Below are 12,305 nucleotides of genomic sequence, written 5' to 3'. Positions count from 1 at the left end.
CAGGAATTTGTAATTAGACTGATTTGTCTGGAAAGTTAAGTACTTATAGTGGAGTGATATGAAGTAATAATACAAAAGTAGGCCTAGGGTCAAATGGCAAAGGGCTTTAAACACCAAGATGAAGAATTTGTACTTTATCCTAAAAACAATAGGGAGTCAATGAAGGGTTCTTGAGCAGTGTAATCTGCCTCTTTGTGAGGATTTTTTGACAACTAAGAAAGGCTTGTAGAGGAGAGAGAATTGAAGTTAGATGTGTAGTAGTTAATAAATGAAAGAAAATAAAAGCTTACTCTGTACAAAGCACTATGCTAAATCCTGGGGATTCATGTAGATGAACAAGGTAGACTCTGCTCTAAGGAGCTCACATTCTATTGGGGGCAAAAAAAAATACAGGAAGTTTCAGCTGCAAATAAGACAGAAAGGCCTTGTGATTCTTACAATACAACATCAGATGGTGACAGTTCTTTAATGTCACTACCACTGATGAAAATCTGTTTCATAAGGTGAAGCATATGAGCAGATAAACTAGACTGATGGTCATGGGAGGGAAGATAAGGGGATCAATATTAAGAGATGTTTTATGGAAGCAAAATAAACAGTACTTGGTCACTGATTGGGTAGGAGGGTAGGTAAAAGGAAAAGCAAGTGTTAGGGATGATTTGGGGGTTGCAAACCCAGATGACTGGAAGAATGGCAGTGACTCTGGGAGGTAATGAGTTTTGTTTTAGGTATGTTAAATTTAGACCTAAGAAACATGAGAATACCTATCCCTATTCCAGGTCAACTCCACAGACCCCAGTCTGTCTGTGATGGAAGTACCAAAGGAGAGTTTAGAAGAAGGCTCATTTAGTCAACTTACCCAAACATATCTGACTTCCTCTTTGATTAAATTTTCTGTTTCTCAACATCCTCTTTAGTTGTAGCTCTTCCCATATAGAGAGTCAACTCAGTCCGCTCTGCTTTTATTGAGGCCTCTAGCAGCCCCGTGTGTCTCCTGTGTTTCCTTCCTTTAACATTGACCTTATGAGCATCAAAATGTCCTCAAAAGTATGCAAGTGCTGGTGAAAAAGTAGCAGTGTATTTCAGGGCAAATGTGGTTGCTGTTTCATCTAAGTTGACTTTCAAAATGAGGATTCCCTTGGACACCATTATGTCAGGTGAGATGAAATTCTTTCTTTCCTGGTGAAATCACATGTTATCTGGGGAGCTGCAACCAAAGAGGGTCACTCATCATAGACCTCTTATTTTATTAATCACCAAAATGTTTTCCCAATGTAAGGTCAACAAATAGTAGTGCTAACAGGATTTTAAATGTAGTCTGGACAGGACCACTCTCTAACCTGTGAATTCTCAGAGCTGCACAAAGCAGGCCTAGAAATAGGACTACCAAGAATCAAGTAGTGGTTGAATTAATCAATTTCAGAGTGAGGAATGCTCTCTATGCTGGAGTAAAGGCACAGCTTATGTACATAAACCAAAAGTGGGGAAGGGGAGGAGGTGGATTACAAAACAATTATTTCTAGGACCTGAGTGGTTTCCCATGACAAGCCCATGAGTCCACAATACAGGTGTTCTGGAGTGCTGTGGGAACAGCATTGTTTCAAGTCTTTGGGGGTCATTACTTGGTGGGGCATAGGACCAGAGTTCTGTGGCAGGAACAGGTTCTACAGTCTTTGATTCTTTGATTCACTTTACTTTAACATACTCAGGCCCAGGGAAGTAGTGATAGTGAGAGTGTTGTGAAGGGTTTGATTGATCATTTCAAGCTGCATTATAAGCTTCTGACTCCCAAGGCAGATGAGGCTGAGGAATCTAAATTATTATTATATTCACTACACATATCATATAGATGAATGTGAAAATCATGAATCCCTTCACAGTGGACAGTAGTACATCACCTCCAAAAGTTTAAGGAATGTCACCTTGTCCTTTAGGTCCTTGTGCATTTCCAGTAAAGCTCTGTGAATATGCTCCCTAGGATGGAAATGACTTTTATTACTAGCTATAGCATCCAAAATACATCCTGATATATCATTGGTGTTTAATAAATGTTTATTGATTCATTAAAGAAAAATAGAAAAATATAAAAGAGAAAGAAAAAAGTTATAGAAAGGAAAATTGAAATAGAAGAACAGAAATAATGAGAGGAAGAGTAATAAGAAGCAGAAAAAAGAAAGAGGAAGAAAGGCAGAAAGCTAAGCATTAGTGTGCTATAGTGATTGTAGGACTTAGTGAGGGTATGTGGTATGAGAGCTCTGTCTCTATGGGTTGAAAGTTTTGAGGGATAGGATAGAAAGATAATACAGGGAAAGAAAGAATATGATAATGCATGATAGACAAGGAGTGACCCATATGCCTTCAAGGGACTTAATTTGGATTGTATAAGCAGATGGGACTCTTCATCTTCTGATTAAACTGAGTTACATGGTATGATAAAGATTCTTTGATATATCTTTGAAAGTCTCAACTTCCACTTTATCCTTGAAAAAGAATGTGGTAGAGAGGGGTCCTAATTAGAATTCATATATGGACTAAATTTTATTTCAAATATGGACTTATTTATTTTCATTGATAAGACTAAAATCTTGGCATAGGTAGCAAGAATCACAAATAAAGTAGATTTCATTTAACACAACTGTAAGTAAACTCCACCCAAGGAAAACTGGTTCTTCTAAGCATTCTGAAAAGAAAGCAATTGTAGATTGTCCCCTTGTGTAAGAGCTGTGTAAGAGCTTAACTCCCAATAATTGCCTAATATGTTGATGTTTGGCTGGTTCCATTTGCCCCCTCCACCTTCATGTTGAAAAGTTCTCCAACCACCAAATAACCAGACATCCATCTCAATTCTGAAAGATATTGTTGTCACATTTCATGGAGGCTTCTTGTGAAAGAGAAATAAAGGAGCTTTTCAAATTATAACTCTGTAATCTCTCTTTTCACTACAACTGGCTTCTCTGAGAAGAGCTTAGTCCAAAATGCCAGTTCCTTCTCCTTTGGTTTTTTGGCTGTCTTCATGGTGATGTCAATTTGAAGATACTCTTCATTCTGATCATATATAGGCCACTTTAGCAGGCCTTCACCATTGGGGTTTCTGGAAAAGTAACAAAAATTTTTAAAATGTATTAATCATTTAAACATTAATGATGGTCATGGTTTTTAAAAAGTGGTACACAGTGAAGAACTCACTCATTAGTGACACAAAGCCAAATTCCCTAGGATTGAGGCATTATTAAGTTTCTACCTTCTCAATTTTACTTCAAGTTCTCATATGATGCAATAAAGCAATAATCATCAACCTTCTGTACTGATTATAAAACAGAAAAGTAAATCAGTGGAACAGAATTATAAACAACTGAACACAATAACTGAGTTTTTGATAAACTCAAGAACATAAATTCATAAATTACTTGGGGACAAATTCCATATTTGACAGTGGAAAATATATGTGAGGGAAGATTGGCTCCTTCCTCTGCTTCTAGCTCAGTTAATGCAAGTCAAATTTATAAGCAGAGTTGACAAAATGTTAATGTGTTAACAAGGTGCTAACACCTTGTATTCTCTTTCAAAAGGGTGAATACCTATCTGTAATTGAATTAGAAGAGGCACCCATTGACTGCGCAAAAAAAGACAGGGCCTTTTAGGTACCTTGAAAGTCTGAGTTGCTAGTTCTGTAGTCACACAAAGAGGAACCTAAACCTTAAGAGATAATGGAGGCAGAGGGAGTAATTTCTTTTTCCTTTCCCACCTCTGACTAAGAGAACTACTTGCTTAGAAAGGGAGACTCCATCTAGTAGTTGTAAAAATCACTTTAAGAAATTTTGAAGTCTATGTGAGGGAGATTGAGACATAAACATTTACTCAGGGCTAGAAGCAATACAGGACCTCTGGTAACAGAGAGAGAGAGAGAGAGAGAGAGAGAGAGAGAGAGAGAGAGAGAGAGAGAGAGAGAGCTTGCTATATACTCAAGATAGAGTTAGTTCTGTATATTTAGAACCATTCTTCAGTAAGAAATTTAATCTCTGGAAGTCAAGGTAAGAAATTATGCTGTCTTGGATATGATGGAGTGGAATGTGGTGAGATAGAATAAGTGGAGGAGTTGGTGCTTGGTGACAATTTGAATAGGAGACTAAGGACTTCAGAACCCCAAGATTCTGGAGTAGTGAATAGCCTTATCTTTACATATTCCCCTCTTGTATGCCTCACTACCAATGAATTCTAAATTCATATCCGCTCTTCCTACATAAGTTGTAAGTATTTGTGGGAAATTATGCCCCAAGTTCAAAGGGGGAATGTTCTGTTGTGTTTTTTTTGTTGTTGTTGGTTTTTTTTTTAGGCAATTGGGACTAAGTGACTTGCCCAGGGTCACACAGCTAGTAAGTATCAAGTGTTTGGTCTGAGATCAGATTTGAACTCAGGTCCTCCTGACTTCAGGGCCGGTGCTCTATCCTCTGTGCCACCTAGCTGCCCCCTGTTTTGTTGTTTTGTAACTACTCTTCTTATCATGTAATCTTGTTAAATGTCCTTGTTTTAAAGCCACTTTTGTCTACTGGCTGATCATTACTGAGAAGTATACTGGGGAAGAGGGGAGGTGGTGAATTATATAGTTTAGGATTTATTGTCTCAATGGGTAGAGCCTAGGTCCTGGGAGTAGAAGGTGCCCTCTTGAAAACTAATCTTTGAGCACAGGGTGGGAAGAGGCCCATAGGTGTTGATTCAACAACAACAACAAAAATTGTTAAACTGGAAAGAAGCTTGGTAGGAACTACATCTACATTAATATTCAATATTGTATACCTCAGCAAGCTCAAAATGGATATGTAAACCAAATATTTAAAATACCATTAATGATAAGTTAACCAGAAAAGTTATCTTTCATATTTATGGCTAGGGGATGAATCCTTAACCGAAAGATAAAAGTAATCAGAAAAGATGGAATCGGTTATATCAATGACATGAAATTGAAAAGTTTTTGCTTGAACAAAATTAATGCTAGTAAAATCAGAAGGGAAATAATCTATTGGAAGAGAGGAACTTTGCATAAACTCTTTGGTATGGGTCTGATAGCCAAGTTATTTTGTTTTCTTTTTATATTCAGGATTTTATTTTTCCATATTTAGTGTAAAAACAATTCTTAATGTTCATTTTTAAAACTTTGAGTTCTGAATTCTCTCCCTTCCTCCTTCCCCCCAATCTTTCCCTTCCCCACTGAAAAGGTAAGAAATTCAATATAGGTTATAAATGTGTAGTCATGCAAAATATTTCCATAATAGTCAAGTTGTGAAAGAAAACATAGACTCCCAAAACCCATCAAGAAAAATAAAGTAAAACAAAAACAAAAACAAAAACAAAAACATATGTTTCAATCTGTATTCAGACACCATCAGCTCTTTCTCTGGGGATGGATAGCATTTTTCATCATAAGTTCTTTAGAATTGTCTTGTATCATTGAATTGCTAGAATAGCTAAATCATTCACAACTGATCATATTGCAATACTGCTGTTACTTTATACACAGTACATTTCAATTTGCCTCAGTTCATGTAAGTCCATGTTTTTCTGAGAGTATTCTGCTCATCATTTCTTATACCACAATAGTATTCTATCACAATCATATACCACAATTTCTTCAGCCATTTACCAACTGATGAGCATCCCTTCAATTTCCAATTCTTTGGCACCAAAAAATGAGCTGTTATAAATATTTTTGTCCATATAGGTCTTTTTCCTTTTTGTTTTTTGTTTTTTTTTTTAATCTCTTTTGGGATACAGTCCTAGTAGTGATTTGTTGCTGTCCTTCATTTTTGAAGAGGATAAAAATGGCATCACTATGCTAGAGTCAAGTTTTAGAGTGTACAACTGAGACTGATCAGATCAATACAAGCTCAGAATGTTCTGTCATAGGTCAGGCACAAATAATCCACATGAACCTTTAGTGTGAATTCTCAACACGACGACCCACTGCGTGCCTTGGCACAGCCAGGGGAACTGGCAGACACCAGTGCAGAGAACCACCAATTGTGTGGCAGATGGGAATCCACCAGAGGCTGAGCTTACCCATGCTCTAGCGCAGCCATGGGTGAGGAGGTGGCCTCCAGCAGCCAGACTACCTCCATGCCCACACTATACCCAAAGAACTTCAGTGTAACCCCAGAGATGCAGAAAAACTCCAACTAGCCTTTACACACACCAGCCACCAGCTCCAGCTCAGCACCAGATAAGCTGCCAGAACATTGCAGCCTCTAACTGCCAGAACCTGAAGTCCCAGCACACAATGACAGTAACCAGGCCCCTAGCCTACAACACAAAGTGTGAGTTAGTGCCCCCTGCACCCCAGAAGCACAGATCAACTTTAAAAGCCATGAAAAAGGCAAATACCATGAGCAAAATGCAACAGAAAAACAAAGACCATAGATTCTTACCATGGGGATAGAGAAGATCAAAACACAAATTCAGAAGAGGACAGCATTGTCAATTTACCCACATCTGAAACCTCAAAGGGGAATATGAACTGATCTCAAGCCCAAAAAGCCTTCTTGGAAGAGCTCGAGAAGTATTTTAAAAGTCAAATAAGAGAGGTAGAGGAAAAATTGAGAAAGGAAATGAGAGGTATTCAAGAGAGAGTCAATAGCTTGGAAAAGGAAAGTCAAAAATTGACTAGAAAACAAGAACTTAAAAAATGCAATCAGCCAAATGGAAGAAAAAAAGCACACTGAAGAAAATAACTCCTTAAAAAGTACAATTGCCCAAACAGAAAAGGAGGTACAAAAGCTAACTGAAAAAAAGAATGTTTGAAAGTCCTCTATTTTATTGAATGCCCATTTTTTCTTGTGAAGGATTATACTCACTTTTGCTATGTAGGTTATTCTTGGTTGTAATCCTAGCTCCTTTGCCTTCCAGAATATCATATTCCAAACCCTCCAGTCCTTTAATGTAGAAGCTGCTAAATCTTGTGTTATACTGACTATGACTGCATGACACTTAAATGTTTCTTTCTGGGTGCTTGCCATATTTTTCCTTGATGTGGGAGCTCTGGAATTTGGCTGTAATATTCTTGGCAGTTTTCATTTTGGTATTTGTTTCAGGAGGGGATTGGTGGATTCTTTTAATTTCTATTTTGCCCTTCGGTTCTAGAATATCAGGGCAGTTTTCCTCAATAATTTCTTGAAAGCTGATGCCTAGGCTCTTTTATTTTTTTTTAACATGGATTTCAGGTAGTAGAATAATTTTTACATTATCTCTCCTGGATCTATTTTTTAGGTCAGTTGTTTCTCCAATGAGTTATTTCACATTGTTTTCTATTTTTTCATTCTTTTGGTTTTGTTTTATTGTTTCTTGATTTCTCATAAAGTCATTTGCTTCTATTTGCTCAATTCTAATTTTTAAGGAATTATTTTTTTCAGTGAGCTTCTGAACCTCCTTTTTCCATTTGGCCAATTCTGATTTTTAAGATACAGGCTTTTTGGACCTCTTTTTCCATTTGGCCTCATGTGTTTTTTAAGGGGTTATTTTCTTCATTATTTTTTCTATCTTCTTTACCAAGCTGTTGACTCATTTTTCATGATTTTATTGCATTCTTCTTATTTCTCTTCCCAATTTTTCTTCTACTTCTCCTACTTGATTTTCAAAATCTTTTTTGAGCTTTTCCATGTCCTAGGACCATTTCATATTTTGTTTTTGGAGGTTTTGGATGTAGTGTCTTTGTTATCTTCTGAGTGAATGTTTTCATCTTTCTTGTCACCATAGTAACTTTCTATGGTCAAAATGTTTTCTGTTGTTTCTCATTTTCCCAGCCTATTACTTGACTCTTAACTCTTTGTTAAAGTAAGGTTCTACTTCCGGGGTGGAGGATGCATTGTCCAAGCTTCAGGAGTTTTGTGCAGCTGTTTTCAGAGACACTTCTAAGGACCTGTAAGTTTTCAGTTCTTTCAAGGTAGTATGATCTAAGGAGAGGTGTGTTTGCTAATTTCCTGGTCTGTGCTCTGGTCTTTAAGCAACCACAAGCACTCTTTTCTACTCTGAAACTGTGACAAGGGTCCCTGCTCCACAGTGGATGCAAGCTCTGGTGTGCTAGTGGTCCTCCTTGCCTTGGGATCACCACCCAGGACTGTGATCTGGATCCAAGTGTGGGCAGAGCAACAGAGTCCTGCCTCAGTGCTAGCAAAAAGAGCCTTGTGATCTCCTTCTGACCAGTTGTTCAACCTCCTTACTGGCTGTGGGCTGAGAGCTCTGGAAGCAGCTGCTGCAACTGCTGATGCAGTGGCTCCCAAGGCCTGCACTTGTTTTGTTGGGGTCAGGACTCTTTCGGTGTGGCCTGTACTAGACTGTGCTCCATTCTCTTCCAGGTTTGACAGATCTTTCCTGCTGACCTTGTAAGTTGTCTTTGGCATCTGTGGGCTGTGAGATCTGGAAACCACCACTGCTGCCCCTGATCCAGTCATCCTGAGACCTGCTCCTGGTTTACCAGGGCCCTGTCTGTTCTGGCATGGCCTGAATCAGACTGTGCTCCTCTCTCACCCTGGTGCAACAGACCTGTCCTGCTGACGTTCCAAGTGGTCTTTGGTGGAAAAAAATTTTCACTCCACCTTTTGGTGGGTTCTGCTGCTCTAGAATTTGTTTAGAATCATTATGTGAAGGTATTTGGAAGGAGTTAGGGGAGAGCTCAGTTGAGTCCCTGGCTTTACTCTGCCATCTTGGCTCCACCTCTCAGACAAGTTACATTGGGAAATAATGTAAATATATAAAATAAAGAAATAATCAAATAATATGAGTTCATATAAAATGACTACAATAGGAACACCTCAAAATTGTAATAAATAAGTTTGGCCCCAAAGAAGAAATATGAAAATTTACCTCTTTCTGAATTATGGGATGTTGTACATAGAAGTTTACATATGCCACACTTATTTAACATGTATGTAAATTAGTTCTGATGAACTTTTCCCCCCAATGCACATGCAAATATGCATATATACACATGCACATACTTAAAAAATCTTTCATTAAGATAGGAGAATCTCTAAAAGAGTGAGGAAGGATGAATATATAATAGAAATGTAGGTGATAGGAGAAATAAAAGATATTGGTGACATTTTTTGGGAAAAATATCTCTCTTCTCTGTTACTAGTCTTACCCATTCCGAGCAAAGTTGGCCCAGTATTTCATCATTGTCCTGCTAAGTTGCTTCTCCTCTTCTGGGAAATTCTCTGAAAATAAGTGCAGAAGATAGAATTCAAATAGATGTTAAGAATCAATATCATTTATCTTCAGGGTCCCATACCACTTTTGCCTTCATATCATGCTTCCTTTAGAGAGCTCTCCTCTTCGTAAATGCCCAGTTTTCCACTTTGCCTGTGCCCTCCCTAAACAATGCTCTCATTTTATCTGTGAAACTTAAAAGGAGTTTTGATTTCCATGTATCCTACCTCCCAGAAGAATTTACCTGTTATCAAAAGACAATAAATGAAAGGAATTTAATCCCCAGTGACAGCATTTCAAATACTAGCAAGTTTTTGGAAAAGATGATGACAATATCTGATAAATATTATTTAGTATCTAAGATTTTACAGCTTGTGGCAGGACCCATCTAGTTGAACCCCTTTATCTTACAGATTGGGAAAATGAGGGCCAGAATTAAGTGACCCACACATGATCATATAAGTAAATGTAATAAAACTGAGATTTGACTGCAGGTTCTCAAACCCTCAGTCTATTGCTCTCAAAATGCCAACATTCAACTTTGCATCTAAAACATGAATGTCTTTAGTATTAACATTGTATCTGAAGGTTATTGCTGTTACTAGCAAGGAAAAAGTAAAGAAAAAGGGAAAATGAGCTCAGGTTTTCTTTCTGAATCTTCATGAAGCCCCCTGAAGCCAGCTAGAACCTACAACACTTGAATGGAACAATGGAAAAAATGGAGAGACCTGAATTCCATGGTGGAAAGAGGTAAAATCATAGAGCTGTAGCACGAACCTCCAGAACACTAACAGATCCTGTAACTCTGATACACAGGGACTCTTCAAAATATGGCATCATGTGCTTTCATAGTATTATTACGAAGGGCAGCTATGTGGCCCAGTAGATAGAGCTCTGGCCTTTTGGTTAGGAAGACTCATCTTCTTGAGTTCAAATCTGGCCTCAGTTATTTACTAGCCATGTGACCCTGGGAAAGTCACATAATCCTGTTTGTCTCAGTTCCTCATCTATAAAATGAGCTAGAGAAGGAAATGGTAAACAACTCCAGTATCTTTGCCAAGAAAACCTCAAATGGTTTTCCCCATCTGGAAAATGTCTGATCAAGAGTCTGACATGACTGGAACAACTGAACTGAACCTCATTACCAACATATTTTAAAGCAGGGCAGTCTTCAAAGGGAATCAAGGACCTGGAGCAGAGTTGTCTGGAATACTCATGGTATTCTGCCTACAGAAATGCACTCGTATTATATTATATTCCACAATACATTCTAAATGGATATCCAATTTAAATATTCAAAAGATCATATAATAAATAATTAGAAGATAAGCAAATCATATACCTTTCATAGCTAGAGGTACAAGATGTATCCTTAACCAAATAGTGGACGGAGGCAATTACAAGAGATAAAATTGATGACTTTGATTATATGAAATTGAAATTCTTCTGCACTAACAGAATTAATGTGCTTAGAAAAGCAAGGGAAATGGTTGAATGGGGAAAATATTTTTATTCAATTTCTCTGGTAAGCATGTGGTATTAAACATACATAAATGACCAACAAATTGTATACATATATGTATGTATGTGTGTGTGTGTATATATACATATACATACATACACATGTGTGTGTGTATGTATATGCTCTTCTCCAGTAGATAAGTGGTCAAAGAATGCAAAGAAACATTTCTCAAATGAAGAATTGCAAAATTTTTACAGCTACATTAATGAATGCTCCAAATCACTAATATTAAGAGAGACATAAATCAAAGACACCCTGAGGTTTCACCTCATACTTTGCAAATTGGCAAGGATAATAAAAAATGGTAATAATAGATATTAGAGGATGATAGGCATACTATACATTGTTGGTGAAGCTGTGAATTAGCAAAAAAAAATAGAAAGCAATTTGAAGTATTACTATTACATATAAAATTACTAAAGTTTCCACGCCCTTTGACCAAGAGACTTCATTATAGGGAATATACTCCGAGGAAGTCATCAAGAAGAACAAAGTCCCCAGGTACACAAAAACATTCATAGCAATATCATTGAGTTATACCAAAGAAATTGAAATAAAGTAAGTGGTCATTGATTAGGAAATGGCTAAAAAAAGTTATGGTACATAAATGTAATGAAATACTACTCTGCTGTAAGAATTGATGACTGTGATGAATACATAGAAGCATGAATAATTTGTATGAGTTAGGAATCTACATAAAATTAACAGTGCCCTCAAACCCATATATACAAATGGCTACAGCAATATAAATAGAAAGAACACCCACTCCAAAAAATCAGAAAGGAATATGGAAAAATCCAAGCAAAATTCAAAAGAACTGTGAGAGGATATTCCTAATCTTCTCCTTTGTGAACAAGGGAGACCAACAGCTCCTGCACATTGTGAACTTTTTTTTTTACTTTTTCAGTATATTATGCTGATTATTCTCCTTTTTATTTTTAAAAATACTGTTTGCTATTTGGATAGCTCTCTGGGAGGGGAAGAGGCAGGAATACTTAGGAAAACTATTACGATGTTAAAAAATGAATAAAAACTTATTTTTAAATTAATTTATTTTGATTTATCAACAATCACTTCCACAAACTTCTAATATAAAAACTTATTTTTAAAGCAGTGCACTCAGAATCCTAGACTCTCCAAACTAAAAGGGGCCTCAGATAGCATCTAGCCCAAAGCACCCTGAACAAGAATAACCTTTCTAAATCCTTTAACAAGTGGCCATATAGCTTTGACTTGAAAAGTTAAGTAGTGGGGAACTCATTACCTTAATAGAAAGAACAAGGATGCCTTTGAACAGCCAAAATATTTCCTTATATCAAGTCAAAGTCCATCTCTATGTAACTTTTATCCATCATTCTTATTTTCACCCAACAAGACCAAGTCTAATATACTTGAAGATAGCTAGCTATCATAGCCCTGCAGCATTCTCTTCATGCTAAATCTCCCCAGCTTCCTCAAATATTCTCTTTTAGCATGGTCTGCAAGTTCCTCCACAATCTAGGTACTCTTCCTTCAATCATTATCACAGGATACTCCAGATATTGTCTGACCAGGACTTAGTATAGAAGAACTACGATCTTCCTTATCC

General features: G+C 37.1%; 1 protein-coding gene across 2 annotated transcripts in view; it reads right to left on the bottom strand.

Annotated features, from left to right (window-relative positions):
- Positions 1-2,577: 2,577 nt before the first annotated feature.
- The window catches only part of LOC114048503 (liver carboxylesterase 1-like), a 46,475-nt gene continuing 36,747 nt past the window's right edge, over positions 2,578-12,305 (bottom strand). For both annotated transcript variants that reach the window (XM_027869451.1, XM_027869452.1), the window contains 2 exons: positions 9,131-9,203; positions 2,578-3,091 (listed from right to left, as the gene is read on the bottom strand). In XM_027869451.1, the coding sequence (XP_027725252.1) occupies positions 2,914-3,091; positions 9,131-9,203 (251 nt within the window). In that variant the 3' untranslated portion in view covers positions 2,578-2,913. The remainder of the gene's footprint in view (positions 3,092-9,130; positions 9,204-12,305) is intronic.

Source organism: Vombatus ursinus, unplaced genomic scaffold (assembly GCF_900497805.2).
Source record: "Vombatus ursinus unplaced genomic scaffold, bare-nosed wombat genome assembly UNPS02014793.1, whole genome shotgun sequence".
Classification (NCBI taxonomy): Eukaryota; Metazoa; Chordata; class Mammalia; order Diprotodontia; family Vombatidae; genus Vombatus; species Vombatus ursinus.
The sequence above is the reverse complement of the archived record's forward strand: the minus strand, read 5'-3'. Positions and strand labels throughout refer to the sequence as shown.